This window comes from Marmota monax, unplaced genomic scaffold (genome assembly GCF_021218885.2).
Source record: "Marmota monax isolate L192 unplaced genomic scaffold, Marmota_monax_Labrador192_F-V1.1 WCK01_AAM20220418_F8-fsc00012, whole genome shotgun sequence".
Classification (NCBI taxonomy): Eukaryota; Metazoa; Chordata; class Mammalia; order Rodentia; family Sciuridae; genus Marmota; species Marmota monax.
In genome coordinates this window covers 29,735,794-29,762,693 of record NW_026695227.1, presented here as the reverse complement: position 1 = coordinate 29,762,693, position 26,900 = coordinate 29,735,794, and the positions used below count along the sequence as shown (strand labels likewise).

At 41.7% G+C, this 26,900-nt stretch overlaps 1 protein-coding gene and 1 pseudogene across 1 annotated transcript; both read right to left on the bottom strand.

Annotated features, from left to right (window-relative positions):
- Positions 1–18,585: 18,585 nt before the first annotated feature.
- On the bottom strand, positions 18,586–22,521 carry LOC124087176 (spermatid perinuclear RNA-binding protein-like; annotated as a pseudogene).
- A 2,315-nt stretch (positions 22,522–24,836) lies between these two features.
- Positions 24,837–25,775, bottom strand: LOC124087175 (olfactory receptor 8S1-like). Its single transcript, XM_046435900.1, has one exon. It carries the CDS (start codon positions 25,773–25,775, stop codon positions 24,837–24,839), a length of 939 nt encoding a protein of 312 aa, XP_046291856.1.
- Positions 25,776–26,900: the final 1,125 nt, after the last annotated feature.

Genomic DNA, 26,900 nt, shown 5'->3' with positions numbered 1-26,900 from the left:
ACTGAGATTCCCTGTCCTCCCAGGGTGAGACACTCTCCCTTCCCCGAAGGTGTTTACCAATTTAGATGCTTTCCCAATCTCGCTGTTCGAGAGTTTTTAAACCTCTCCAGCCCTCCCCAGAGTTGGAAGTTCTCACCCCCTAATCACATATTGGGTCTTTCTGGTGACTATCTTTCATCTTGAAGCTATTAAGGGGCTCATTCTTAAATTGCTGCATTAGCATAAACTCAGGTATAGTGGACCTGTCACTACAAGGGGGTTCAATGATGTCTCTCCAGAGCTGGGGAAGCTCAGAATTTCTGGGCTTGTGACATATCACAGAAAAGAATTTATGGTCACATCTGGTTTTAGCAAAAAGGAAGAGCTTTATTAGACAGTAAAAGGTGACGATGTACGTTCTCAGGGCAGAATCCAGCTTGTCTTCAGGGTGAGAAGCATTTTTGGGGTCTTGAGCTCTTCTTTGAAGCAAACTTTGTGAGGAGTCATCACGGGAAGGTATGACGTGGTCATTAAATTAATCTGGTGATCACAAGATGGTTTATGGTGGCCTGGCTGTTTTCAGAATCTTTGATGTTGTCTGTTATCTGATTAATAGATAGTGTTTGGAATGTACCCAAATTTATAGGTTCCTTAAAATATTGTATTTCCCTTTGCTCAATCTGTTCTGAAAACATGTGTTAGTACATTGCACAGAGCAGTTTTTGTAGATGTGTGAACTTCCAGTAACTTTGAGATTTTATTTGGAGATTTGTAGATTTCCCAGAATTTAGGAGTGACAGGTCTGGGGAAAACCTGGCGTGGAGAGTGGCGGGCCTGGGAGGAAGACTGGCTTAGAGAGAAGGGAACGAAGAACTTTAGCTTAGGGCTTTCAGGTTCAACTTACAGTCCTCTTTTCCTTCTTCTGTCTCCCTATGCCCTATCTTTAGTTTTTTCTATTCTATCACAGAAAGAATATTGTTCATGTAATAATTGTTAATATTGAAATAATGGTTAATATTGTTAATGAAATAAAGTAATAAAAGATGTTCCTGTCACTTAGGAAGTAACAAAGATTTTACGAGCTCTGTGCCAGAAACTGGGGAAATAGATTTTCTTATTATATCACAATAGCCAAGCAGATGCAACCCATTCCATACATATTTTCATAATAAGCAGTAACTAGTCCTTAGGTAAAAGCACCATTTTAAAAATTTGCTCTAGTTAGTTATACATGATATTAGAATGCATTTTGACACATTGTATACAAATAGAGCACAACAAATCTCCGAACACAATCTCAAAGTTACTGGAAGTTCACTCATTTATGAAAACTCATTTCTCTGGCTATACACTGTGCTGAGTCACTACAGTAGTGTAAACATATGTGTATATAGGGTAATAATGTCTGTTTCATTCTACCATCCTTCCCATCCCCACAACCCCACATCTATCCTCTCTCCCCTCTACACAAACCAAAGTTTCTTCATTATTCCCTAACCTATCAGAGAAAATATTCAGTTTTTGTTTTTTTGGGATTGGCTAACTTCACTTAGCATGGTATTCTCCAACTCCATCCATTTACCTGCAGATGCCATAATTTCATTCTTCTTTTTGTATATGTACCACATTTTCTTTACCCATTTATCTGTTGAAGGGCATTTAGGTTGGTTCCATAGTTTATCAATTGTGAATTGAGCTGCTCTAAACATTGATGTAGCCGTGTCACTGTAGTATGCTAATTTTAAGTCCTTTGGGTATAAATTGAGGTGGGATAGTCAAATGGTGGTTCCATTCCAAGTTTTCTAAGGTATCTCCATACTGCTTTTAAGAGTGATTGTACCAATTTGCAGTCCCACCAGCAATGTATGAATGTACCTTTCCCCCAGCATCCTCACTAATGCTTATTATTGCTTTGTTCTTGTTAATTGCCATTGTTACTGAAGTGAGATGAAATATTAGAGTAAATTTGATTTGCATTTCTCTAATTGTTAGAGATGATGAAACACAAATGGAACACAACTTCTCATTTCTCTGGCTATACATGATGCTGATAAGCTGTGCTCCACTTTTTCATGTTTGTTGACTGTATTTATTCTGTGAAGATTCTGTGAAGTGTCTGTTCAGGTTTTTAGCTCATTTATTGATTGAGTTATTTGTTTTTTTTTTTTGATGTTAAGTTTTTTTGAGTTCTTTACGTATCCTAGAAATTAGTGCTCTATTTGAGGTGCATGTGGTAAAGATTTTTTTTCCCATTCCATAGACTCTTTCTTCACATTATTGATTGTTTTCTTTGCTGAGAAGAAGCTGAATACATCCCACTTATCAATTCTTAATTTTACTTCTTGTGCTTTAGAAGTCTCGTTAAGGAACTCAGGTCCTAAGCCAACATGATGAAGATTTGGGCCTACTTTTTCTTCTATTAGGCACAGGGTCTCTGTTCTAGTGCCTAAGTCTTTGATTCACTTTGAGTTGATTTTTGTGCAGAGTGAGAGAGTGGTTTAATTTCATTTGGTACATATGGATTTCCCATTTTCCCAACACAACACATTTTCCCAACATTTGTTGAATAGGCTGTCTTTTTCTCCAATATATGTTTTTCGTGCCTTTGTCTAGTATGAGATAACCATATTTATGTGGATTTGTCTCTGTGTCTTCTATTTTGTACATTTCTATTTTGGTGCCAATATTATGCTGTTTTTGTTACTATTGCTCTATAGTAGTTTAAGGTCTGGTATTTTTATGCCTCCTGCTTCACTCTTCTTGCTAAGCACCATTTGTTATATACTCATCCTAGATTCACCTGATAATTGGGGCATCTTTCTGTATTTGTTAATTGACTTTATCCAAAGGGAAAGCAAATTTCTTATGCTATTATGACAAAACTGGTTTTGAAAGTTGGAGTGAGGCTCCTATTGAGTTAGGCTTCCTTCAGAGCCCAAAACTAGGAGAAAGGGGTATCATTTTCCTTTTAAAGACAGAGATCCCAGCTCCATGAAAAAGACATTATAGGTACTTAAAGCTGGCAAGAGGACTCTTTGGCTTCTAAATAGATTTACATACATTTCAAAGAGGCAAAGGATTTATTTGGTTTAAAAAAATGTTCTAAGAAAAAGGGAGGGGGAAGAAGTCTCTTCCCTTATTTCAACACGAAAAATTAGCCTCTTATTTATTTATTTTCGGGATTTTTTTTTATTGTTTTAATTAGTTACACATGACAGTACAATGATCTTGACATATCATACATTTGAATCAGATGGGGTATAATTTCTCATTTTTCTGAGTGTACAGGTTGCAGAATCACATTGGTCATGCAGTCACATATATACATACAGCAATAATAATGTCTATTTTATTCTGCTGCCCTTTCTTCCCCCCTTCCCCTCCCCTCCCATCACTTCTCTCTACCCAATCTAATGTGAACTCTTCTTTTTTTTTCCCCTCACATCGGCATACATGTATTCTGTATAATGATGAGGGTCTCCTTCCATCTTCCGTGCAATTCCCCTCCTCCCTCTCTTTCCCTCCCATCTCTCTTCCCTATTTAGTGGTAATCTTCTTCTCATGCTCTTCCTCCCTACCCCATTTTGAGTCACCCCCCTTACATCAGAGAAGACATTCGGCATTTGTTTTTTAGGGATTGGCTAACTTCATTTAGCATAATCTGCTCTAATGCCATCCATTTCCCTGCAAATGCCATGATCTTGTAATTTTTTAGTGCTGAGTAATATTCCATTGTGTATAACTGCCACATTTTTTAATCCATTTATCCATTGAAGGGCATCTAGGTTGGTTCCATAGTCTAGCTATTGTGAATTGTGCTGTTATAAACATTAATGTGGCTGTGTTCCTGCAGTATGCTGTTTTTAGGTCTTTTGGGTATAATCTGAGAAGAGGAATAGCTGGGTCAAATGGTGGTTCCATTCCCAGCTTTCCCAGGAATCTCCATACTGCTTTCCAAATTGGCTGCACCAATTTGCAGTACCACCAGCAATGTGTGAGTGTACCTTTTCCCCTGCATCTTCTCCAGCACTTCTTTTGTTTGATTTCATAATGGCTGCTATTCTTCCTGGAGTGAGATGGTATCTTAGAGTAGTTTTAATTTGAATTTCTCTGATTGCTAGAGATGGTGAGCATTTTTTTGTGTATTTGTTGATTGATTGTGTATCCTCTTCTGAGAAGTGTCTGTTCAGGTCCTTGGCCCATTTGTTGATTGGGTTATTTGTTTTTTTGTTGTTTAACTTTTTGAGTTCTTTGTATACCCTAGAGATTAGAGCTCTATCTGATGTGTGAGGGGTAAAAATTTGTTCCCAGGATGTAGGCTCCCTATTCACTTCACATATTATTTCTCTTGCTGAGAAAAAACTTTTTAGTTTGAATTTGTCCCATTTGTTGATTTTTGGTTTTAACTCTTGTGCTATAGGTGTCTTATTAAGGAATTTGGGGCCTGACCCCACATGATGGAGATTAGGGCCAACTTTTTCTTCTATTATATCAGAGAAAACATTTGGCATTTGTTTTTTGGGGATTGGCTAACTTCACTTAGCATAATCTTCTCTAATACAATCCATTTCTCTGAAAATGCCATGATCTTATTGAAAAGACTGTCCTTTCTCCTTAGAGTTGCCTTTGTACCTTTTAAAACCATTTGGATTTGTGTGGATTTTTTTCTAGACTCTATTTAGTTTCACTGATCTCTTGTCTATTCCTTTGCTACTTTTTGGCTGATCCATCACTGTCTTGATGACTCTGTGTAATAATTCTTGGAATTGAGTGCCGCGTCCGGCCAAGGGAGCCGAGTCCGGCGAGGGACGGCGAGGTTAAAAGACACACAGGACACCAAGGTTCTTCATCCAGGAGTCAATAATCTTTATTGCTAACACATCTTTTTTTATATCCCAAGCAGCAGAAGTGGAAAACTACCCAAAAGCAGGAGGGAGGGGGGAGAAATTTAGTTTCAACATCTATTATTGTCAGGTACCGAAACCTCCCTTAACAATAAGTCCATCAGACCAGAAAAGGTCAAGGCATTCCCGTGGGATACATATGTCTCAGACGGACAAGCAGGAACAGAAAAACCGCAAGTTCGCCATGGCCTTGTGAGCTGGCCACACTGGCATGCAGAACAAACTAGTGGAGGTAGGGCTCCAGGGGCCAAGGTGGACCTGTTGCCAACAAGTCCCCCTCTTTTGTTTTTTGCATGCCAGTGGGAATCAAGTAGCCCCTGTCTTAGGTCGTTCACAGCCCTTGCGATGCTTACCCGTCTCTGGGAAGGCCCCGATTCCCTGGCTTAGGTCGCACAGCAAGCGTGAAAGTTGCCCATCACTGGGTACTACAAGATCAGCTCAAGGTGTTATGACCTATCAAGACATTATTGCGGTAAACGCTTAACCGTCTCCACCTACGGGACCCACGACCGTTACCGCCGAATGGCAGATGTGATTGGACCGAGAGATTAGACAGCAAAGATCCTAGTACAGGAAAGCAAGAGGGAGAGGTATGCATAGAGAAAAGATATGGTAGGAGTTCTTCTTTTAAGGAGGACACTCATCTTCGGATAGGTCTGAAGTATATCTCAGAGAGGCGATCATCCATCTTCAAGCGTTGATAGTGAACCTGTATTGGCTTAGAGGCTAAGATATTAATTTGATCCTTAATGAATTGTACTATCTTATTTACAATGCAGGGTCCTATTGCCACTACTAGAAGGAGGCCTAACAATGGTCCCAATAAGGGAAGAAGATAAGGCAAAAATCCATTAAGTCCAGTCCAGAGAGGGTTCTCAAATAATTCCCTCCTCCTTTTTTCTAGGTCTTCTTGGAGTTGTTTAATTTTTGTGCGAACTATGCCAGATTTGTTAGCATAAAAATAGCACCTCTCCCCAAGGGCTAAACAAATTCCCCCTTGATTGGCAGTAAGCAAGTCTAAACCCTGCCTGTTCTGAAGAACTACTTCTGCTATGGAGTCTATCTGGTCTTGTAAGTCTTTAATGGTTCCCGACAGGGTTTGCACATCATCTATAAGCTGTTGAGATAGGCGGCGGTAAGAATGTATAGCCGTACCCAATCCTGCCGTGCCTGTACCCATAGCAGCTGTTATTCCAAGGCCAACAAGGAGTGGTAAGGCCTGAACAGCTCTCTTGTGTCTTCTAACTAAGATGTCTAGGCTAGGAATGGGTAGGGGTTCATCTCCTGAGATAATTGTGATATCAGGAAGCAGTAATGCCAGAACGCAACCACCAGTCCAATTTGCTGGGAGCCTGGGAAAAGCTAAATTTCCACCACACATAAAGACTGTACCATTAGGGGGACAAATGGGCGGAGTAGGTGAGGAGTAATTCTTTACTAATGAGCAGTTTCCAAAGGAAGAGACTCCAACATCAACATCATAGGTATTATTTTGCATCATGCCCAGAAGGCATGACATAAAACCACCTAGAGGCTGCACCTTAAAGGGCAGCCCAGATTGACATGTGTTGTCATCATCAATGGTATAATTGATGGGAACCGCCAATGGCATGACTGCACCTGCCGTCATGCAGAGCCAGCAATCACCAGCAAGGGTAGGGTTGGAATTGTTAAGTAAAGAAAAGGTAGTTTCTAGGATATCTAATGTATTAGCATCTAAATCAGGAAACTGGGATTTGGGCAATATCAAGGGGTGGTATGTAGGCTTAGGGATCTCTGGCTTTAAAAGCTTAATCACCTGAAGGTGTTTGATAGCATCAGTGGGTCCCCCTCCATCAGAGACTCCGATGGGGGCCTGCATGGGCCAGCAGGAAGGTTTACCCACGACGCCCTCACATCCTGCCTCCGTTAACCGAGTCGTGATGTCTTCCCCTCCCCGGTCACCAAGAAAAGGAATATAATTATAAGTGGTCCCCCATTTTCCACGGGTGTTAGTTAGGATGGCCTCAAAATACTGTTTTCCTTGATTATTAACACAAATTGAGGCCGATGTATAACAGGAGATGTGCATTGCCGGGGTGTAATGACAAGTGGCGGGACAGCTTCCAAGAGTCTCGGTCGGATTAGGGACAACAAGTCCGGGCTTATTAACACATACCCATTTTGGTTGCTTAAATCCTCCGATGTTTTCATTGAGTTCAGCCGCCATGTAGGCTACTTTAGTCCCACAATCAATGCTCTGGATATAACCAGAGGGGGCCGAGTGCCGGGGCCCTCCCTTACACTCATAAGGGGCTCCAAAAAGATATTCATGAATATTCCCAGGTGGGGGGTCAAGCCCTCCTTCAGCAAACCTGTCCAGAAGGAATGCCACAAGAGGGGTCCAGCTCATGAGGTGTGTCTCGGCACTCACTTGAAGGGGTGAGAACAACAGCGGCAGGATCAGCCATCTTGGGAACTTCATTTTGTCTTGAATTTTCATTCACCGGTCTGGTGCAGCGCTCCGGGATCCAAATGGGCTTCTCAGTTCCTGGGGGAAAAACACATACAGCTCCTCTCACTCTAGCTAAGAGTGGAGCCGGGGGTTGCCACTTTCCGGTGGATAAATCTTTCCACCTTATTTGAGCATCTTGTACAGTGGGAGGGGAAAAGTGGCGTTGTGCAGCCGTGCGCCCTCCAGTGTCAGTGAGTAAAAAATTTAAAGTAAATAAGGTTATGCTTAGAAGTGCTTGTGGTCCCTGACAATTCCGGTATATCTCCCCCTCTTTTGTTTTTTGTAAATAAGTTTTTAAATGTTGATGGGCTCGTTCCATGATAGTTTGTCCCTGTGGATTATAAGGGATTCCAGTCTTATGATTAATTTTTCATTGGGTGCAAAACCGTTGAACTGCCTGTCTTACATATGCGGGACCATTATCGGTTTTGAGGCATCGTGGGGTGCCCATGGAGGAAAAGGCTTTTAGAAGATGACTGATAACGTCCTTAGCCTTCTCTCCAGTATGTAAGGTGGCAAAAATGAAGCCAGAATATGTGTCAGTGGAAACATGTATAAAGGAGAGCTTACCAAAGCTAGGGAAGTGTGTAACATCAGTTTGTCAGACATCATTAGGTTGTAGTCCTCTTGGATTAACTCCAAGGGAAGGAGAATGAATAAATGGTGCACAGGTTGGACATAATGAGATAATCTGTAAAGCTTGGTCTCGTGAACATCCTGTGTGGAAGCGTAAAGACTGTGCATTTAAATGAAATTTGTTATGGAATTGTAAGGCCTTATCATATTCGGTCGTCACACAGGAAAGGCCAACAGCATGAGTAGCAGCGTCTGCTTTTGCGTTGCCCTCTGACAAAGGTCCAGGGAGCCCTGAATGGCTTCGGATGTGGCCAATGTATAGAGGATCTCGTCTAGCCCAAATGAGAAGCTGAACTACCTGTAGTTGTTCTGTGATGGTGGATTGCTTTCCAATATATGATGCTGTTTCTATGACTAGAGCCAGATTGGCTACATATAAGCTGTCAGTATATACATTAAGAGGAATAGAACTATAGACTTTGAGAGCTATGATTAAAGTTTCAACTTCTGCCTTTTGGGCCGACTGACCTGACACAGGTTGTCGGAGAATTTGAGATCCATCAAAAACGACGGCAAATCCATTTTTGGCCCCATCTGTATATACAGTTTGGGCCTTTGGAATAGGTTCCCTTTTCATAATCTTTGGGAAGATAATGGGACACCTTTTAAAGCTCTCCAAAAGTCTATGTTTAGGGAAGTGATTATCAATCTGACCCTTGAAGCTGCACAGGAAAAGACACCAAAGGTCATGTTCTTGTTGTAACTTGTGTATCATATCTTGAGTGTAAGGTTGAATAAGTATGTCAAAGGTTTTTCCAAACAATGCATCACCCAAATATTTAGCCTTCCAAATTAAGTTAATAACTAGCTCATAAAAGGGAGTCAATACCCGGGGGTTAGAAGCCGGCAAGTGGACCCAATAAATGGGACCCGTTTGCCAGAACACTCCTGTGGGAGTAATTTTAGAAGGTAGAACTATAAATGACAAGGGCAGAGAATAATCTATCTGCGTAATCTGCATGTCCTGCAGAGCGTCTTCTATTAGCCTCAGTGCTTGTAAGGCTTCTGGTGTAGGTACTCTACACGACGTAGGAGAAGGATCTCCTTGCAAGAGGTCATACAGGGGTTTGAGCTCTCCAGTTGGAATATGAAAGGATGGGCGCAGCCACTGTATTTCTCCGAGGAATGTCTGCCACTGATGTAAAGTTTTGAGCTGATTTATCTGGAACTGGGGTCTCTGGGGAAAGATTCCTATGTTATTAATGATGTATCCCAAATAATTGTAAGGGTGTTGAAACTGCACCTTTTTGGGTGCTATGACCAGCCCTGCCCCTTTTAGAAGGGATTGGAGGACTTCATAAGATTGAAGAAGCCTTTTTTTCTTGGGCCCTGCCAGTAAGATGTCATCCATATAATGAATGAGGTAGAGCTGTGGGAACTGCTGTCGAAAGGGTCGTAAAACCTCAGCTACAAAATATTGGCACATTGTAGGACTATTAGTCATCCCTTGAGGTAGGACAGTCCATTCATACCGTTGGTAAGGTTCCCTAAAGTTTGTGGAAGGCAAGGAAAAAGCGAAACGCTTTCGGTCTCGTGGGTCTAAGGGGATAGAGAAGAAACAATCTTTTAAATCTATGACAATAAGATGCCAATCCTTTGGGATTGCAGTAGGAAAGGGTAGCCCTGGTTGTAAGGGTCCCATGGGTTGCATAGTTTTATTAATAGCTCGTAGGTCCTGAAGAAGTCTCCATTTCCTAGACCCCTTTTGTATAACAAAAATAGGGGTATTCCAAGGGGAGGTAGAGGGCACCACATGTCCTAACTTAAGCTGGTCTTGAATTAATAGGGAAGCGGCCTGTAATTTGTCCTTAGTTAGGGGCCACTGTTCTATCCACACAGGGTCATCTGATAACCAAGTAATGGACAGTGGAGGTGGCCGCACTTCAGTGGCCCCTAGGATAAATTTCCTAGTCCTCTCCGGTCTCTTCCCCGCCGGGTAACCTGTTCTGCTGGATCCACGGGTGATATTCTGCCCTCATGTCTCTTTCTTAGTCCCCTTCCAGGGATCCATCCCATGTCTAGCATTGAATCATTAACAAAGTCATTATTTCCTTTCAAAGTCTGGGTAGTGAGAATAGCCCCCATTTGATGAAGTAAGTCCCTCCCCCAAAGATTCGTGGGGAGTCCAGTCACCACATAAGGCTGGAAATGGCCACTATGTCTTTCACCATCTCTCCATTTTAAAAAGGAGGCACTTCTTTTTGGTTGGGTCTGTCCTATCCCCTGTAATATGGCCGAGGGACTCTGGAGGGGCCAGGCAGGTGGCCATTGTTTTTCAGAAATGACAGAGACATCTGCCCCCGTATCTAGTATTCCCTTGAAAGCCTTGTCCTGTATCTCAATGGTCAGGTTGGGACACGAATCCAAATGAGCTACACAAAAGGCCTGGGGAGTTCCAGTGGAGCCAAAGCTGACGTCGCCCCGGGACCCACGGAGGGTGTGCCCAGGAATGGAAGCTAAGGGTAGCAGCAGCAATTGAGCTATACGCTCCCCGGGGGGAAGAATAACAATTCCTTGGGTAGCTTCTACTACTATCTTTATCTCTCCCTGATAATCAGCATCAACAACCCCCGTAAGAATCTTTAAGCCCCACTGAGTTGCGCTACCTCGTCCCAACACTAGTCCCACCGTCCTCTCTGGCAGGGGTCCAAAAACCCCAGTAGGCAGCATCTGAGGTCCCATTTGGGGAGTTAGCTCGGGAGGTGGAACTGAGGTCCAGTCCTGCGCTTCCTGGTGTTCCCCTGGGGAGTTCCCAGATAGAAAGGGGTTGGTCAGTGGGAGGTGGCGGAGACGCCTACTCCCTGGGGCACTGTTCTGTCCCTGCATTGCCCCGTACACTTTGGCTTCCGGGGCCCGGGGCGGGCCTTTGCTCCCGTTTCCCGACGGTATTGGGTTACCCTGGATGTCAAATTTTGACCTGCACTCACTGCTCCAACGATTTCCTTTATGACATCTAGGACAAATTCTAGGCATCCCTCTGCCAGCACCCTCGCTCCTTTCCGGGCAGTTTCTCTTTATATGTCCCTCTTTCCCACACTTAAAACACCCCTTAGAGTGGGTTCCCCTGTTATCAGCTTTTTGTATTCCAGTCTTAAGGGCAGCAGCCAAAACCTGACCAGTAATATGAGGCCCATCTATATCTTTGCATGCTCGAATCATGTCATCTATACTTTTGGCCCGGGAGGACTTAATAGCATTTTGGCAGTAAGTGTTAGCGTTTTCATATGCCAGTTGTCTAATAAGTGGCATAGCCTGTTCCAGATTAGGGAATATTTTTCCAGCAGCCTGCATTAGGCGGGCTATAAAGTCCGAATAAGGTTCAGAGGGTCCTTGAGAGATCTTGGAAATTTTTGCTTCAGTCTTAGAAATGGGCAGGGCTTTCCAGGCATGAACTGCAGCTGAGGCTATTTGAGCATAAATACCTGGGTCGTAATTAATTTGTTGGCCTATGGTGGCATACTGCCCAGTTCCTGTCAACATTTCAGCATTTCGCCGTTGATGGCCCGCATTCAGGTTAATCTGAGCCAGCTCGCGGCACCTTTCATGATATTCACTTTTCCACAATAAGAAATCCCCTCCAGATAACACAGCCCTGCAAAGTTGCTGCCAATCATTAGGTATTAGTTGACTGGCTGAGAAGGACTCGAAGAGGGTCAATGTGAAAGGGGCATGAGGTCCATAATTAATGACCGCCTCCTTAAGCTGTTTTATGTCCTTGAAGGCTAGGGGGACATGGGCTCTGGCTGGCTGTCCATCAGCATCTGCGTTTTCAATCATTGGAAAAACCTGAGCTGCTCCAGAACCCCAGTGGACCCCCGCCCATCTAGTAGGGGCGTCCTCATTCCAATCAGGATTATAGGGAGGAGGTGCGGCAATTGAGGGGGCCCTAGGCACCCTCACATTTGCCCTTTTAAGGCGATGTTCTAGTTCCTCTATCTCCCTTTCTAATCCCTCCTCTTCCTCAGAGAGAGAACTGAGGTCCTCAGGATCATTTTTGGGCTTAGAAATCTGGAGGTGTTTCTTACCCCCTGAGCCCGAGTCCTCAAGAGGACCCTCATCCTTTAAGGATTTTGCCATTTGCTCTTCCTGCACCTGATTAAGGGCCTGTTCACATTCAGCAAGCTGATCCTTGATTTTTACTTTATCTGTTAATAAAGCATCCTTTACCAACCTCCATAAGGAAAAGGTGGCAACTGGGACACTGTTCGAGCCCCGGTCCCTCAATAATTTCTGAAGGTCATGCCTCATTAGGTCCCAGTCACTATTATTAAGAAATCCTCCTGTCAGAAACCAAGGACAAGCCTGGGCAATAATTTCAACGAATTCGGTTGCAGTCTTAGTTTTTATTCCTGTTCCTTGTGTATTTAACAGCTCTTTTAGTTCGTTGGCCAGATGAACCTTCGCTGTTGAGTTACCCATGGTATGTACCCTGTCTCTTTAAAATATCTTTAAACCAATCCTCCCCCTTCTTTCTTAGAAGGTGAGCCCCGTCCGCTTACCCCTGCTTTCCGGATCTCGGTGGGACCTCCAATTGCCGCGTCCGGCCAAGGGAGCCGAGTCCGGCGAGGGACGGCGAGGTTAAAAGACACACAGGACACCAAGGTTCTTCATCCAGGAGTCAATAATCTTTATTGCTAACACACCTTTTTTTATACCCCAAGCAGCAGAAGTGGAAAACTACCCAAAAGCAGGAGGGAGGGGGGAGAAATTTAGTTTCAACATCTATTATTGTCAGGTACCGAAACCTCCCTTAACAATAAGTCCATCAGACCAGAAAAGGTCAAGGCATTCCCGTGGGATACATATGTCTCAGACGGACAAGCAGGAACAGAAAAACCGCAAGTTCGCCATGGCCTTGTGAGCTGGCCACACTAGCATGCAGAACAAACTAGTGGAGGTAGGGCTCCAGGGGCCAAGGTGGACCTGTTGCCAACAATTGAGTATTGTGAGTTCTCTGATTTCATTCTTATTTCTCAGAACTGTTTTGATCCTTCTAGTACATTTACCTTTCCATAGGCTCCATTTTCCTCAGGCTAGGGTTTTGAATTTCAGGGGGATTGCATTATACCCTTAGGGTATAGGATTTGATTCATTCATGCTGTAGAATAATTCTTTTGTTCCCCAGGGGAAACAGAGGAGTCTGGGAGAATTTGGCAGAACTGCTGTTGCCCTGCCCAGCCAGCATCATGGGGAGAGCTTTCTTTGGCTCCTCTTTCCTGCTTTCTGGGAGACCAAGTTAGGGTTCCTGAAGGAAAAGACTGTAAGAAGGTGGGGCACTCCCATAACTATGGCCCTTTGGAGCTTCACAGAATTTTCTGGAGCCTCCAGAAATTTCTCAAAAGTTTTATGTGACATGCAGAAGTTTCTGTCCTAGGTAAGAAAATGCTCAGGTTCTGTGTCTCTCTGAAGGCTCCTGCCTCTCTCCAGATTGATTGATTTCTTTTTGGAACTGGGGATTCCACCCAGGGGCACTTTACCACTGAGCTATGTCCCAAGCCTTTTTATTTTTTATTTTAAGAGAGGGTCTCACCAAGTTGCTGAGGGCCTCCCTAAGTTGTTGAGGCTGTCCCTGAACTTGCCCCAGCCTCCCAAGTCTCTGGGATTACAGGCATGTGTCACCATGCTTGGCCTCCAGATTGGTTTCTATATTGCCATCTGCTCTATGGTCCCAGTTCTCTGATGGTTCAAGAAAAGCCTTTTCCTTGTTTTAAGAGTGAGAGTGATCTTTCCAGTTCTCTATACTTCTAAGCTAACACTGGAAGTCTGAGTTTGTAAATAATGAGATTGAAGCTCTTGGTTTTGGGATATTTTTTTTTTTTAAATATATTTTTTTCAGTTGTAGTTGGACACAGTATCTTTATTTTACTTTTATGTGGTGCTGAGGATCGAACCCAGGGCCTTGCACATGCTAGACGAGTGCTTTACCGCTGAGCCATAATCCCAGCCCCATGTGTTTTGTTTTATTTGAATCTCACTAAGTACCTTCACTCTTATTTTTTTTCTGGAGTAGTTGTTTAGGCCCATGTCTATCTCCTTCAACAGTTTTAAAGGGTTGCTTTGGTTATTCTGTTTAATGGTTCTCTTTTTCATTGCCTGTTTGTACTAGCATTTTGGCTTGCTCATTGTGGCAAAAGCCTCCTTAAGTGGTTAACAGTCTCCTGAGAGAAGGATATCTCCGCCCTGTGTGCCTGTAGTGTGGCAGCAGGCAAATTGCCAGGTCCACTTCCAAGTACCCACTTCTGCACTCTGGTCTCTTTGTGCCATCCCATGCTAAAAACAAGGAAAACTTGGCTCTGTTTTAGTTCTTCCTCAGATGCTCGGGAGTCAGAGATATATTTGCATGTGGTAACATCAGTCTTTCAGATACATGTGCATCACCTGAAAGCTAATGTTCCCAGGAAGTCTGTGTTCAGTTCTTGGTGCTGGAGCAAGTGTGGAGCTTGGGTCCAGGGAGGATGTTTTGGGTCTTGGAGTGCTGGTCCATAACCTAGGTCCATAGGAGCTGGCCTGGGACTTGGGGCTGTAGGGACTGATTTGGAACCTGGGCTTGTGGATTCTGGCCCAGTGCCAGGGCCTACTGAGCTGCACCTGGATGCTGGGTGCTCTGAAATAGGCTTGGGCCCTAGGTCTGCTAAAGTGTGGGTCTACAGGGATCAGCTTGGTACTTGGCAGGCCTGGACCTATGTCGATAGGTGCTAGTCTGCTGCCTGAGGTCAGGATTGCTGACCTGGTGCTGGGTGGGCCTGAAGTCAAGGGTTGTGTGGTTGGTCTGGGTCTGATATGGTCTGGAGCCCAGGATCTACCTGGATCCTTGGGCCTGACTTGAATGGATTCTGGGGCTGCTGGGATGGCCTAGTGTTGGAACAGACCTGAAGTCTTGGGCTGCAGAAACTGGTCTTGTTAGGAAAACATACAACGGCAGCAGCACCCCAGAGAAAAACCCCAACATGGCGTCTAACGACCCTCTTTCTCCTCTTTGTTTCTTTCAGTGGCGCGAAACGTTCCTGTCGGCGCCAATGTTCAAATCCTGCTGATGGGAAGCCTTAGCCTCAATAAGAATTAACTTCGTGGGCTCCAGAACTGACATATGGAAGAGCTTGCCAATAAATGGGCGACCCGTTATCTACCTCAGCCCTGCTACCTCTCCTTAGACCTATATAAACACACAGCCTTTTGTAATAAAGCCGAACCTCTTTGGTGATCTGTGTCCAGTAGTGTAATGCAGTGCGGCGTCTTCCAGTCTTACAGGTCTAGTGCTGGGGTAGACTTCCTCCTGGGAGAGCAGAGGCTGATATGGACTTGGGGTCTATGGTTACTGGTCTGAGGCTGGGGAAAGCCTGAAAGCTGGATCTGTACATGCGGGTCTGGAGCTGCTGAGGCAAGTGTGCTGATGGGTGTGGCCTGGATCCTGTGGTCACTGGGGCTGCGCCTGAGCTTCTGCTAGGTCTGGAGTGTGAGTCTGGGACATGGACTGGCATTAGGCTGGCCTGGAGGCTGGATCTGTAAGTGCTGATCTGATGATTAGGGGTAAGGGGGCTGGTCTGGCACTGGGGCAGACTGAATAGGAGGGCCTTGGAGGCCAGCACAATGCTCAGTCTGAAGGTATGACCTGGAATCTGGGTCTTTGGGAGCATTCCTGAAATGTGGTTTACTAGGGTAGATCCAGTGTTGGGGTCTGAGGCAAAGTTTGGTTCTCATTTCTCTTTCCCCATGGGGAGTGTTCTTCTCTTTTTAGTATGTGCTACCTGGGCTTGGGGAGGGGTGACCTTGGTAATGTGAAACTGTCCTTCCTTTTAAAGAAATTATAATTATTAGTATATGTTAATTGTAGAAAATAATGGGTTTCATTGTGACAATTTTATACCTGCACACAGTGTACTTTGATCATATCTATCCTATTACCCTTTCTTACTCCCTGGTGGGCTTCCCCTTCCTTTCTACTTTCATGTTGTCTCCCCTCCCCGCAGGATCCCAAATAGGAGAGACAACATGTGATATTTACTCTGAGTCTGCCTTATGAAACTGTCCTTCCTATTCTCTTCAGTGGGTCCTTTCTTATTTCTCTGATACACCCAGGTACTCTACCCTCTCACCTGGTTTCCTTAGCTCTTGTGAAGATGTTTTTGTGCTTGGAATGTTATTCCAATTGGTGTTTTTATTAAGGGATGAGCACTGAAAGTCCTATAGTCCTATTGTACTCTCTTTCTGACATCACTCTCAGATTTTCCCTTTTTCTTTCTTTTCTTTTTTTTTTTTTTTTGGGTGGGGGTTGTATACCAGCGATTGACCATCAGGGACACTCGACCACTGAGCCATATCCCCAGCCCTATTTTGTATTTTATTTAGAGACAGGGTCTTAATGCCTCACTGTTGCGGAGGCTGGCTTTGAACTCATAATCCTCTTGTCTCAGCCTTCTGAGCTACTGGGATTACACCATGTCTGGCCTACTTTTCTTTCTTTTATTTTTAATTATAATTTTTTTATTGGTTCTTTTTAGTTGTATATGAGAGTAGAACCCATTTTGACATAATTATAAAAGCATGGAATATTCTAATGTTCTAATTCAGTCTCCAGTACTTCTCCTTCCCCCTCTTCTGCTTATCTTAATTTAATTTTTTTGGCCTTGTCAACTGGATCCATTTATTCGTTGTTACTTTATTTTTCAATATACTGTCAGCAATATGAATAGTTAAGACAATGCATTTTATGTTCAATTACTTCGTTTCTATTATATGTTTTGATATGTAGTGTTTCATTATTTTTATTTCTGGTTAGTTTTCATCTCCAGCTTTGTGGTTTCTTTGATCTAAGTGTGTGTGTGTGTGTGTGTGTGTATGTGTGTGTGTGTGTGTGTATATATATAAATATTTGCTTATTTATATTTATTGTGGTGCTGGGGATTGAACCCAAGGCCTCATTCATGGTGGGCAAGTGCTCTACTATTGAGCTACATTCCCAATCTTATCTAAATATTTTTTATTAGAATGTTCAAGAAATTGCAAATGATTTTGCTTCTTTTGGTTACTATTTATTCAATGTGCATCTAAATATCTATATCTATATATATACACACATATATATGTTATTTTATCACATTACAAAGAGAATTTAATTTGTCACATTTTTATTTTTTGGAATTCTATGAAGGTTTTTATTTGATTATGTTTTGTAAATTTATCAAGGTATATGGATTTATACAGTTGTATGTATTGTTATTAGAACACTATTATTGTGTTGTCCATTTTTTTTTGCCATTGCTTTTGTCTTGTCCTTTTAATTGGTAAAAACTGTAAAAGATGTATTAATATCTTTCATAATTATTGTTAACTTGTTCATTTCCCTTGTTGTTTTCTTTTCTTTCTTTTTTTTGGTACCAGGGATTGAACTCAGTGGTGCTTAACCACTGAACCACATCCCTAGCCCTTTATATATATATATTTTTTTATTTAGAGACAGGGTCTTGATAAGTTGCTGAAGCTGGCTTTGAACTCACCATCCTCCTGCCTCAGGCTCCTGAGCCGCTGGAATTACAGGCATATGTCATTGCATCCAACTCCCTTGTTGTTTTCAATGGTATTTTATGCTGTGATGTAAACAGTAAAGGTTCTTAGTTATTATATCTTCTTTGGCTTGTAGACATCATTGTGAATTATTGATTTCAAAATTTGAAATTGTTATTAGTTCAACCAGCAGATATTTGTTGAGCATACACTGCATGTATGCTAGGCCCTTTACCTACCTATTTTTTTCCTTTAAATTCATTTCTGACAACTGCTTTCTTTGAATGCATTTTCAGTTTAGATCTTAGTACAATTAAAAAAAACCTTTCAGCCGGGTATGGTGGCGCACACCTGTAATCCCAGTGGCTCAGGAGGCTGAGACAGGAGAATCACTAGTTCAAAGCCAGCCTCAGCAATAAACGAGGCACTAAACAACTCAGTGAGACCCAATCTCTAGATAAAATACAAAAAATATTACTGGGGATATGGGTCATTGGTCTAGTGCCTCTGAGTTCAACCCCCGGTAACTCATTTCTCAAAAGCCTTTATGAACCATTTTGTATATAGCATATAGTACTTTTTTGGGGGAACTAATTTTTTAAAATTAGTTATTTAGTTAGTTTTTTAAAATTAGTATTTTCCTTTTAACTGGTGAGTTTGTGTTTCTACTATTACTATAATATGCTTATTGCCTTTTCTGCGATGTTATTTTTTTATTATAAAGCAATTTATTTGTGAACAGTGTTTGAGACTACATCTTTCACAAATTTAATTTTACATAAGTGGATACTTTCTTAAAACTTAAACTTTAAACTGCTAGACATTTATTTCTCTAGAACAGAAGGGCTGATATACATTGTTTTTTGGAGGTGAAGTGCTATTTCATAGAACTGGTTTCATTTTTGTTTGTTTTCAAGTTTTAGAGAACTAAATCTGTACTTGTTAAAATGAAAAGGTGGGAAAGATGATCTTTACAAATAATTTTGGTCAAGTATATGATCAAAGAAAGAAAAATGCTTTTTGTCTAACATATTGTACTATATTGTATTGTTCAATAAGAAAGATCTTTTGTCATTTGCTAAAAATGAGGGGTGGGGAATGGATAGTTGGAAATTTCCTAATGGATAACAGAGCCATTTTCTTGGGCAAACCACAGGCAGGGGTGGCTGTGCTGTAACCCATAGTGTTCCATAGACTGGAGCTGTGCAGCCAGGAGCCACTGCAGCCCCAAGGCAAGCTCCCTGGGGTCCTGAGTTCCTCTTTCTCTACCCCCAACTCTTCAACTACTATGGACATGGCTGCATTCACAACATTTTTTGCCTGAGGAATAATCTTTTTCTTTTATTATTTGCCACATTGAATCCAAAAAACAGCTTGTCCAGGTCAGCTAAAATGGCACTTGCCTTTGCCCCTTTCTTATTTGGACCTGCGCCTCTGAACTTCTGTATGTCTACTTTTACTCCATCATGAAGTGCTTGACAAGGCTCCCACTGGTCTCTGAGAGGAGTGCACACTTGAGACCTCTTCTTTTTTCATAGAGTTCCACTGTATGATTTTTGTCACTTGCTGTGAGGACAGAGACCTGGGTTCTTACCTCTAAGGTACTGGACGTTTCAGTTGTAGAATTTCTAGTATTATTGCTTGAGTTTGAAGTCACTTTCATTTTTTCTTTCATTATCTGATTTTTCATTGGAATCCATACATTCAGCAGCTTTATCAAATCCTGCTGGGTATCCCATGGCCTATAATGCCTTCACTGCTATCTGAAGTGTGGCTGTTTTCTTAAATGGTCCTGAGGCTTCATATGTTGAGCCATCCACACCTACAGACATTGTGAAGACTGGGGCATGGACAGGGGCAGACTGAGACAGGAGCTTATGCTGAAGCCCAGGTCTGATCTGACTTAGCCTCGTGAATACATTCATAAGATCTACTGCTTTATTATCTAGGATTTTCCTTAAAATTTGTTTCATCTTTTTATGGAGATAATTTTTTTTGGGATTGGGGTAGGTACTAGGGCTTGAACTCAGAGGCATTTAACCACAGAGCCACATCTCCAGCCCTATTTTGTATTTTTAAAAAATTTATTTTTTATTTTAATTTGTTATATATGACAGCACAATGCATTACAATTCATGTTACATATATAGAGCACAATTTTTCATAACTCTGGTTGTATATAAAGTATATTCACACCATTGGTGTCTTTGTACATGTACTTAGGGTAATGATATCCATCTCATTCCACCATCTTTTTTACCCTCATTCCCCCTCCCTTCCCCTCCTACCCCTTTGCCCTATCTATTTTCATCTAATCCTCCCATGCTCCTCCTCCCAAGCCCACTATGAATCAGCCTCCTTATATCAGAGAAAACATTTGGCATTTGGTTTTCTGGGAATGGCTAACTCCACTTAGCATTATATTCTCCAACTCCATCCATTTACCTGCAAATGCCATGATTTTATTCTCTTTTCTTGCTGAGTAATATTCCATTGTGTCTATATACCACATTTTCTTTATCTATTCATCTACTGAAGGGCATCTAGGTTGATTCCACAGTTTAGCTATTGTGAATCATGCTGCTAGAAACATTGATGTGGCTGTGTCCCTGTAGTATGCTGCCAGAGCAATTAGACAGATGAAAGAAATTAAAGGGATACGAATCAGAAAAGAAGAATTCAAATTAGCACTATTTGCCAATGATATGATTACATACCTAGAAGACCCAAAAAATTCCACCAGAAAATTTCTAAAACTAGTGAATAAATTCAGCAAAGTAGCAGGATACAAAGTCAACACCCATAAATCAAAGGCATTTCTGTATATCAGTGACAAATCCTCTGAAAGGGAAATGAGGAAAACTACCCCATTCACAATAACCTCAAAAACAAAACAAAACAAAACAAAACCCTTGGGAATCAACAAAAGATGTAAAAGACCTCTAAAACAAAAACTACAGAATGCTAAAGAAAGAAATTAAAGAATACCTTAGAAGATGGAAAGATCTCCCTTGTTCTTGGATAGGCAGAATTAATATTGTCAAAATGACCATACTACCAAAAGCACTATACAGATTTAATGCAACTCCAATCAAAATCCCAATGGCATTCCTTATAGAAATAGAAAAAAGCAGTCATGAAATTCATCTGGAAAAATAAGAGACCCAGAATAGCTAAAGCAATCCTTAGCAAGAAGAGTGAAGCAGGAGGCATCACTATACCAGACCTTAAACTATACTACATAGCAATAGTAACAAAAACAGCATAGTATCGGCACCAAAATGGATTGGTAGACCAATGGTACAGAATAGAGGATACAGAGACTAATCCACATAATTACAGTTATCCTATTTTGTATTTTATTTATTTGAGTTGCTTAGTGCCTCTCAGTTGCTGAGGCTCTGGCTTTGAATTTGTGATCCTCCTGCCTCAGCCTCACGAGCTACTGGGATTACAGGCATGTGCCACCGTGCCCAGAATTTATCATCCTTAAAGATAAAGAGCCCAATAAATCTCCAAATGGTTTCTTTAGAGTTGAAGACTTAGTACCTTCTATTAGTAATTGACCAGGAATACTCTGAAAAGGTTTATCTCCAGCAATTTATAAATCTGGCCAAAGGCTGATAATCTGAGCACAAGCTGTGCACTGAGGGTATGTCTTCTTTTTGTTAGGATGGTTATACAGCTCAGAGCATCTTCTGAGTCTCTCTCACAAGAATCATGGAGACCAGGACCCCCAGGAAGTAGATGCCAAACACTCTATTACTGGTATCAAGACCTCCCTGTGGTAGAAGTTTAGGGACATCAAGATGGTGGAGGCAGAGTACAAGAAAAATGCTGGCTGGAGTACAAGACAGATGAGTCATTATGTCCCTATTTATGATAAGTCCAATTACCATGACCACTCTGCCACTGAGGGCTTATCGCCCATGGCTGTTATGCCACAGGCTCTGTATTCTAATTAGGTGAAAATAAGGTAACCAGTGGAAATGAATGGGTCAAGGTCTTCCATCAGGTCCATGTGGAGAGGGGACCTAGGCACAGCTTAGCATACAAGATAAGGCTCACCCAGACATGCGGACCTTGAGCCACTCTCTTGCTTAGTTCACTCCTCTCTATTTTATAGAGTGTGACTTTCACTTTCACTTCCCATACATCTCTGCTCTGCCTGTTACTTCTGCATGATTTGCTCAATTCTTTGTTCAGGATGGCAATATCCTGGATCTCAACTGGAGATCCCACCAGTATCATGCCCAACACTCAAAAGTCTGTTACATATACCTGTTGACTTTCTACATGTAAGTTCTAGGGGCCATCATTTTAATGGTGCCCATGTAGGGACTTTGTTATAAACCATGCAGGATGGGGAGGAAAATCACACATGCTTTTAATCCATGTGTCCTTGTCTGAAATCATTTGGCACATGGAAAAAACATGAAGCCTTTAAGGCATTTCTCTCCAGTAAGTCCATAGGATCTTCATCCCAGAATTTTCTCCATTCTACCTTCCTAATTCATCCCTAAGTAGATGGGAGGAAATTATCACTTTCAAAGCCCAGGCTCTTTTGTGTTCTGAACTATAATAGCTACCTCATTTATATATTGTCCCAAATGATATTTCTTTTCGGTGAGTTTCTGAATCTGAGTAGAAAGGTTATCTTTGTATTTAACAGGGTCTCTGTGGGTTTGGCTTTACACATTAACACCAGCTCCAAGTCCATATCATCTTTAATCAGCAAGCTTTTGCAACCAGCCAATCCTCATCACACCCCACAATGTCTGGCCACTGTGGAATAGTATTCTTCGGCTTATCTTTCATTACTTTTGTCTCACCTGTTTTTGTGTCTTTATTTGTTTCATCCAGGCAAGATCTGAGACATGTTAAAGAGCTCATTCAACAGTGGACACTGTTTTTGAACAGCCTCAAGTTCCTCTAGAGGTGGAGAGATTGTTGAGTGTTGCATTATAACATGGGATCATTTTTGTCAAAAGACTGAATAGATCTCATAGTTTTATCTAGTACTTTTACTTATTTTCCCTGCTTTTATTTTCTTTCTTGTTGCTTTCATTAGCCACTACTTTGTGTGACAGTACTTTTTCATAAGCCCGAGTCCCCTAACAGCTCAGGGTCAAATACCGCAAAGGTATTTGAAGACTTGTTCTCTGGAATACACCCACTCAGGTCCGGCTCCTGCTCCCCTGTCAACACCATCTGGTTCCCAGGTACTTCTGGCTAGCAGCCCAGCAGTGGTGACTACTACCCTGGTTGATGTCATAATTTTTAAACTTTATTTTTACTACTTTTGTGCTTTCTTGGTGCTATTTTTTGTTTCTTATCTTTTGTTTGTGGCAAAAGTGCCATGCTGTCCTTATACTTTTGAAGAGCATTGTGATCTCTTAGTATATACACAATATATACTAAGGAAAAAAAGATGGAACCTAAAATTCTATACTTTGGCAAGTTTTCATTCATATGTAGAGTAAAAATATATATTCTTGGATATGCAAGGTTTAGGAATATGTCATAATGATCACCCCCCCAATTTAAATAAGTACTTATTAAAAAAATAAAACCAGAATAAAAAACTCACTAATAATGGTGAGTACACTCAAATGGTGGCTCTTAGTGTGGTAGTGCTTTACATGTAGCATTTCATTTAATCCTCACAATAGCCATATGATGTAGGTGCTATTATTGTCCCTTTACATATAGCAAATTGAGGCACAGAGGAGTTAAGTACTTTACTGAGGATATGAACTTACATGACCAAGGTTAAGAGCCAAGGCAACTGGTCTTCTATGACAATGCATCTAACCTTTGTGCTCTACTATGGAAAAGAGGAAGTAAAAATAGAGGAATGTGGGAGTTCTGTGTTTGGAATTGGGGTCTAACTTTGTGATTGTGACATGTTTGGTAACTAGGAAGTTTCTGTGCAAAGACACAGAATGCTTGGCTGCTAGAAGTTTCTGTGCAAGACATGGAATACCTGGCTACTGGGAAACTCCTGTGCAAAAGCATGGGATGCCTGGATGCTATAGCAATGTTCTTCATGAATTACCCTATTTCCCAGGCTTGGAATGCCCTGCAGTTTCCCCTTGAAGCTATTAGGATAACTATACAGGCGCACTATCTAGTTTCCATGGTGATATCCTTGGAGAGAAGGGGCTCTGTGTTTGTATTAACCTGGAACCTACCTCAGTTAGCTAGCACTCAGGGTTAAAGGAATAATAGTTAGAATGTAGTCATAGTAACGGGTAATATGTAACCTTTTTTTGGGTTAATAAACACGGCACAGAGAGGAGCAGCCACCTTTGTCTGCCTGCTTCTACACTGTGTGTGTGTGTGTGTGTGTGTGTGTGTGTGTCTGTCCTTTCTCTGCCTTTTCACAGGTTTTCTCCACAGGTATTCTTAACGGGAATGTTCATGAGATTCTGGGTTCAATCCCCTGCACCGAAAGAATAAAAAATAAAAATGTGCTGTGAAAGAGATTTCAGTGAATATTAAATAAATTTAAACATAGAATAAGGCCTAAAAGCTATAAACTATGATTAGACTCAGAATTAATTGATTCAATCATTACATAGTAAACTAGATGTGATGGGGCACACCTGTAATGCCAGCTAGCCGACTGAGGCATGAGACTCACAAGTTCAAGTACAGCCTGGGAAACTTAGAGAAAGCCTATCTCAAAATAAAAGATAGAAAGGGCTGGGAATGTAGGTCAGTGGTTAAGCACCCCTGACAATCCCTAGTACTGAAAAAAAAGTTACACAATGTAAAAATAATGATTTTTAAAAAAATATCCAGGGGGAAAAATTCAAGAATGTAGAACAAAATTGAAGAATGCAAGTGACAGAGGGAAGAGGGAATTATCAAAATGAAATAAATTTGTAGTCTTTCATAAGAAGTGTAAACATATTTTGTTTTAAAACTTGAAATCCATAAATACAGATTTACCACTATTGCTTACAAGGACAAAGAAGAAATAAAATCATCTAACAGTTGTAGGAGACAATACATTGGGAAAAAAAATCAAAGCAGTTGATCAGGAAGACAAAACAATATGGGTGAAAAATAAGACATAAATGATCAATTCAGGAGGTGCAACTTAGGAAGAAAGTGGTATAAAAGAGAAGAACAAAGAAAAAACAGACCACAGATCTATAGTATACACTTGATATACTTTTGTGTATTTCATTTTCCATCATCAATGTGGCTAGGAAGAGTGGTACAGGGCTCCCTTCAAGTTAGTGGTCAAAAATCTACCTCAGGTTCAAGCACTTGGCAATACAAAATCATTTCCCACCATTCTGTGTTCTTGTTCATGACCCAAAATAATGAAGACATTTCCTCAATGTCCTTTTCACAGCTGCCTTCACCTCCTGGTTTTTTAGGCTGTAGATGAGGGGATTCAGCATGGGTGTGACTGCGCTATACTGCAAGGAAGCTAGCAAATCTAGGGATGAACCAGAGGTTGGCATAAGATAGCAAACCAAACCTGACCCGAAGAAGAGGATCACTGCAATAAGGTGAGAGGAGCAGGTGTTAAATGCCTTGCTTCTGCCTGTGGTGGAACTCATGCTCAGGATAGTGGACACAATGCGGGTGTAAGAGAAGAAGATAGGGAGAAAGGTCCCAAGCCCATGCAGCAAGGTGGAGCAGATCAAGATGTCGATATTGATGGAAATATCAGAGCAAGACAGGGGGAAGAGAGAAGGAAGCTCACAGGTGTAGTGGTGTATGGTTTGGGCGTCACAGAAGTCCAGATTCACGGCCAAGAGCACAATGACTACTGAATTGAGAGAGGCCAGGCCCCATGAGACCAGCACCAGCTTCACACAGAGCTCATTGCTGATTTTCTGGCCATAAAGCAGTGGGTGGCAGATGGCGGCATAGCGGTCATAAGCCATCATTGAAAGAAGAAAGGCTTCAGTCCCTGCAGTGATAAACACAAAAAAGACCTGAGTCAGGCAGCCCTCTACTGAGATGGTTTTCTTCTCAGACAGGAGGTCTTTCAGCAACTTGGGCACAGTGACAGAAGAGAAGCACAGATCCAAGAATGACAGGTTGCTCAAGAAGAAGTACATAGGTGTGTGGAGGTGGGAGTCAGCCCCGATCACCAGCAGCATTGTCAAGTTGCCTATCACGGTCAGGATGTAAATCCCCAGGAATAGCAAGAAAAGCAAAGCCTCAGTCTGGGGGTTGTCAGACAGCCCAGTGAGGATAAACCCAGTGATGGTGCTGTGGTTCCTCAAGGCCATTTGTGGATGATATTTCCTTGGAATAAAAACAGAAAGAGGAGTGAGATCTCCTATAATTGTCCCTCTCTCCTTCAGAGTATCACTCCTTCTTCTCATACATCCCTTTCTGCTTTGCCTTCTCTCTGGGCTCAGATATCTCAGAGCTACCCTTACTTGAATGTCAGTGAGAGTTTTTATTCTGCTTCATTATCAGTGATGTTGGGTCACAGTCTTCACATGTTTCAGAGAATCCTATTCCTTCTCCACTGGGTTCTTCTGGAAAAATGAGTATCTCTGGCTTACTTATACCTTCACGGTATTTAGCTTTTTTTGCATTCTTTCTATAGTTCAGAAATCCTGCAAATTCTAGAGCATATCTATAATGGTCTTCCACATCTTCTCTTCTCAAATTTTCAATCCTTATTTTTTGTTAAAAATTATCCAATGACTCCTTAACCAGGCTGACTCCTTCAGGCACATTGCCTGGGGCTCCAATTCTTCTATGGCTGATGGAGATGTCTTTATTTCTTTTAAGACCACAAGGGAAAACTGAATATAATCAGAATGTATTTATCTTTTTAACTATGCAGTCGTAACAGGTAAATTTTAATTTTTTAGTGGAAAGAGGGCCCACAAAGGCAAAAGTACTCGTGCTCCAAGGTAATTCTGTGAGAACTGTCAGGAAATTCTTATCTCTGGGAGAAGATTTATCCTGATTTTTCCTGTGAGAAGTCTGATATTCAGGGATATTTTGTAATGTTATGTTGACATGTAGAGGAACCATAAAAAAGTTTATGGTTTTTCTTTTCTAATTATCATTTCAGTGTTAGGCTTGGTCCACGATAACATTTTTCTTACTTTGACATTTGGAGCTCTTCCTCATTCGCCCTTAACTTTTCAGTCATTTTGGTTGCCTTTGATACCAGAAAGTCTATTTGTTTCTGTGTCTGTTCTCACATTTTCCTCTACTTTAAATACTTTCCTCTTAATTTCACTAATCCAAACCTTCATGGGCTTTCCAATGTCACCTCTAAACCTGCTTTTTCAAATAGCTCTTCTCACAGCTCCCTTCTCTAGCCCACAGCTTCTCTTGCCCCAATTTATAGTCTGAATTCTGCTTCTTTTCTCATGTTGAACATGTACCCC

Excerpts from the sequence above, each read along its gene's own strand:
- LOC124087175 (XM_046435900.1), bottom strand. The coding sequence starts at position 25,775 with ATGGCCTTGAGGAACCACAGCACCATCACTGGGTTTATCCTCACTGGG.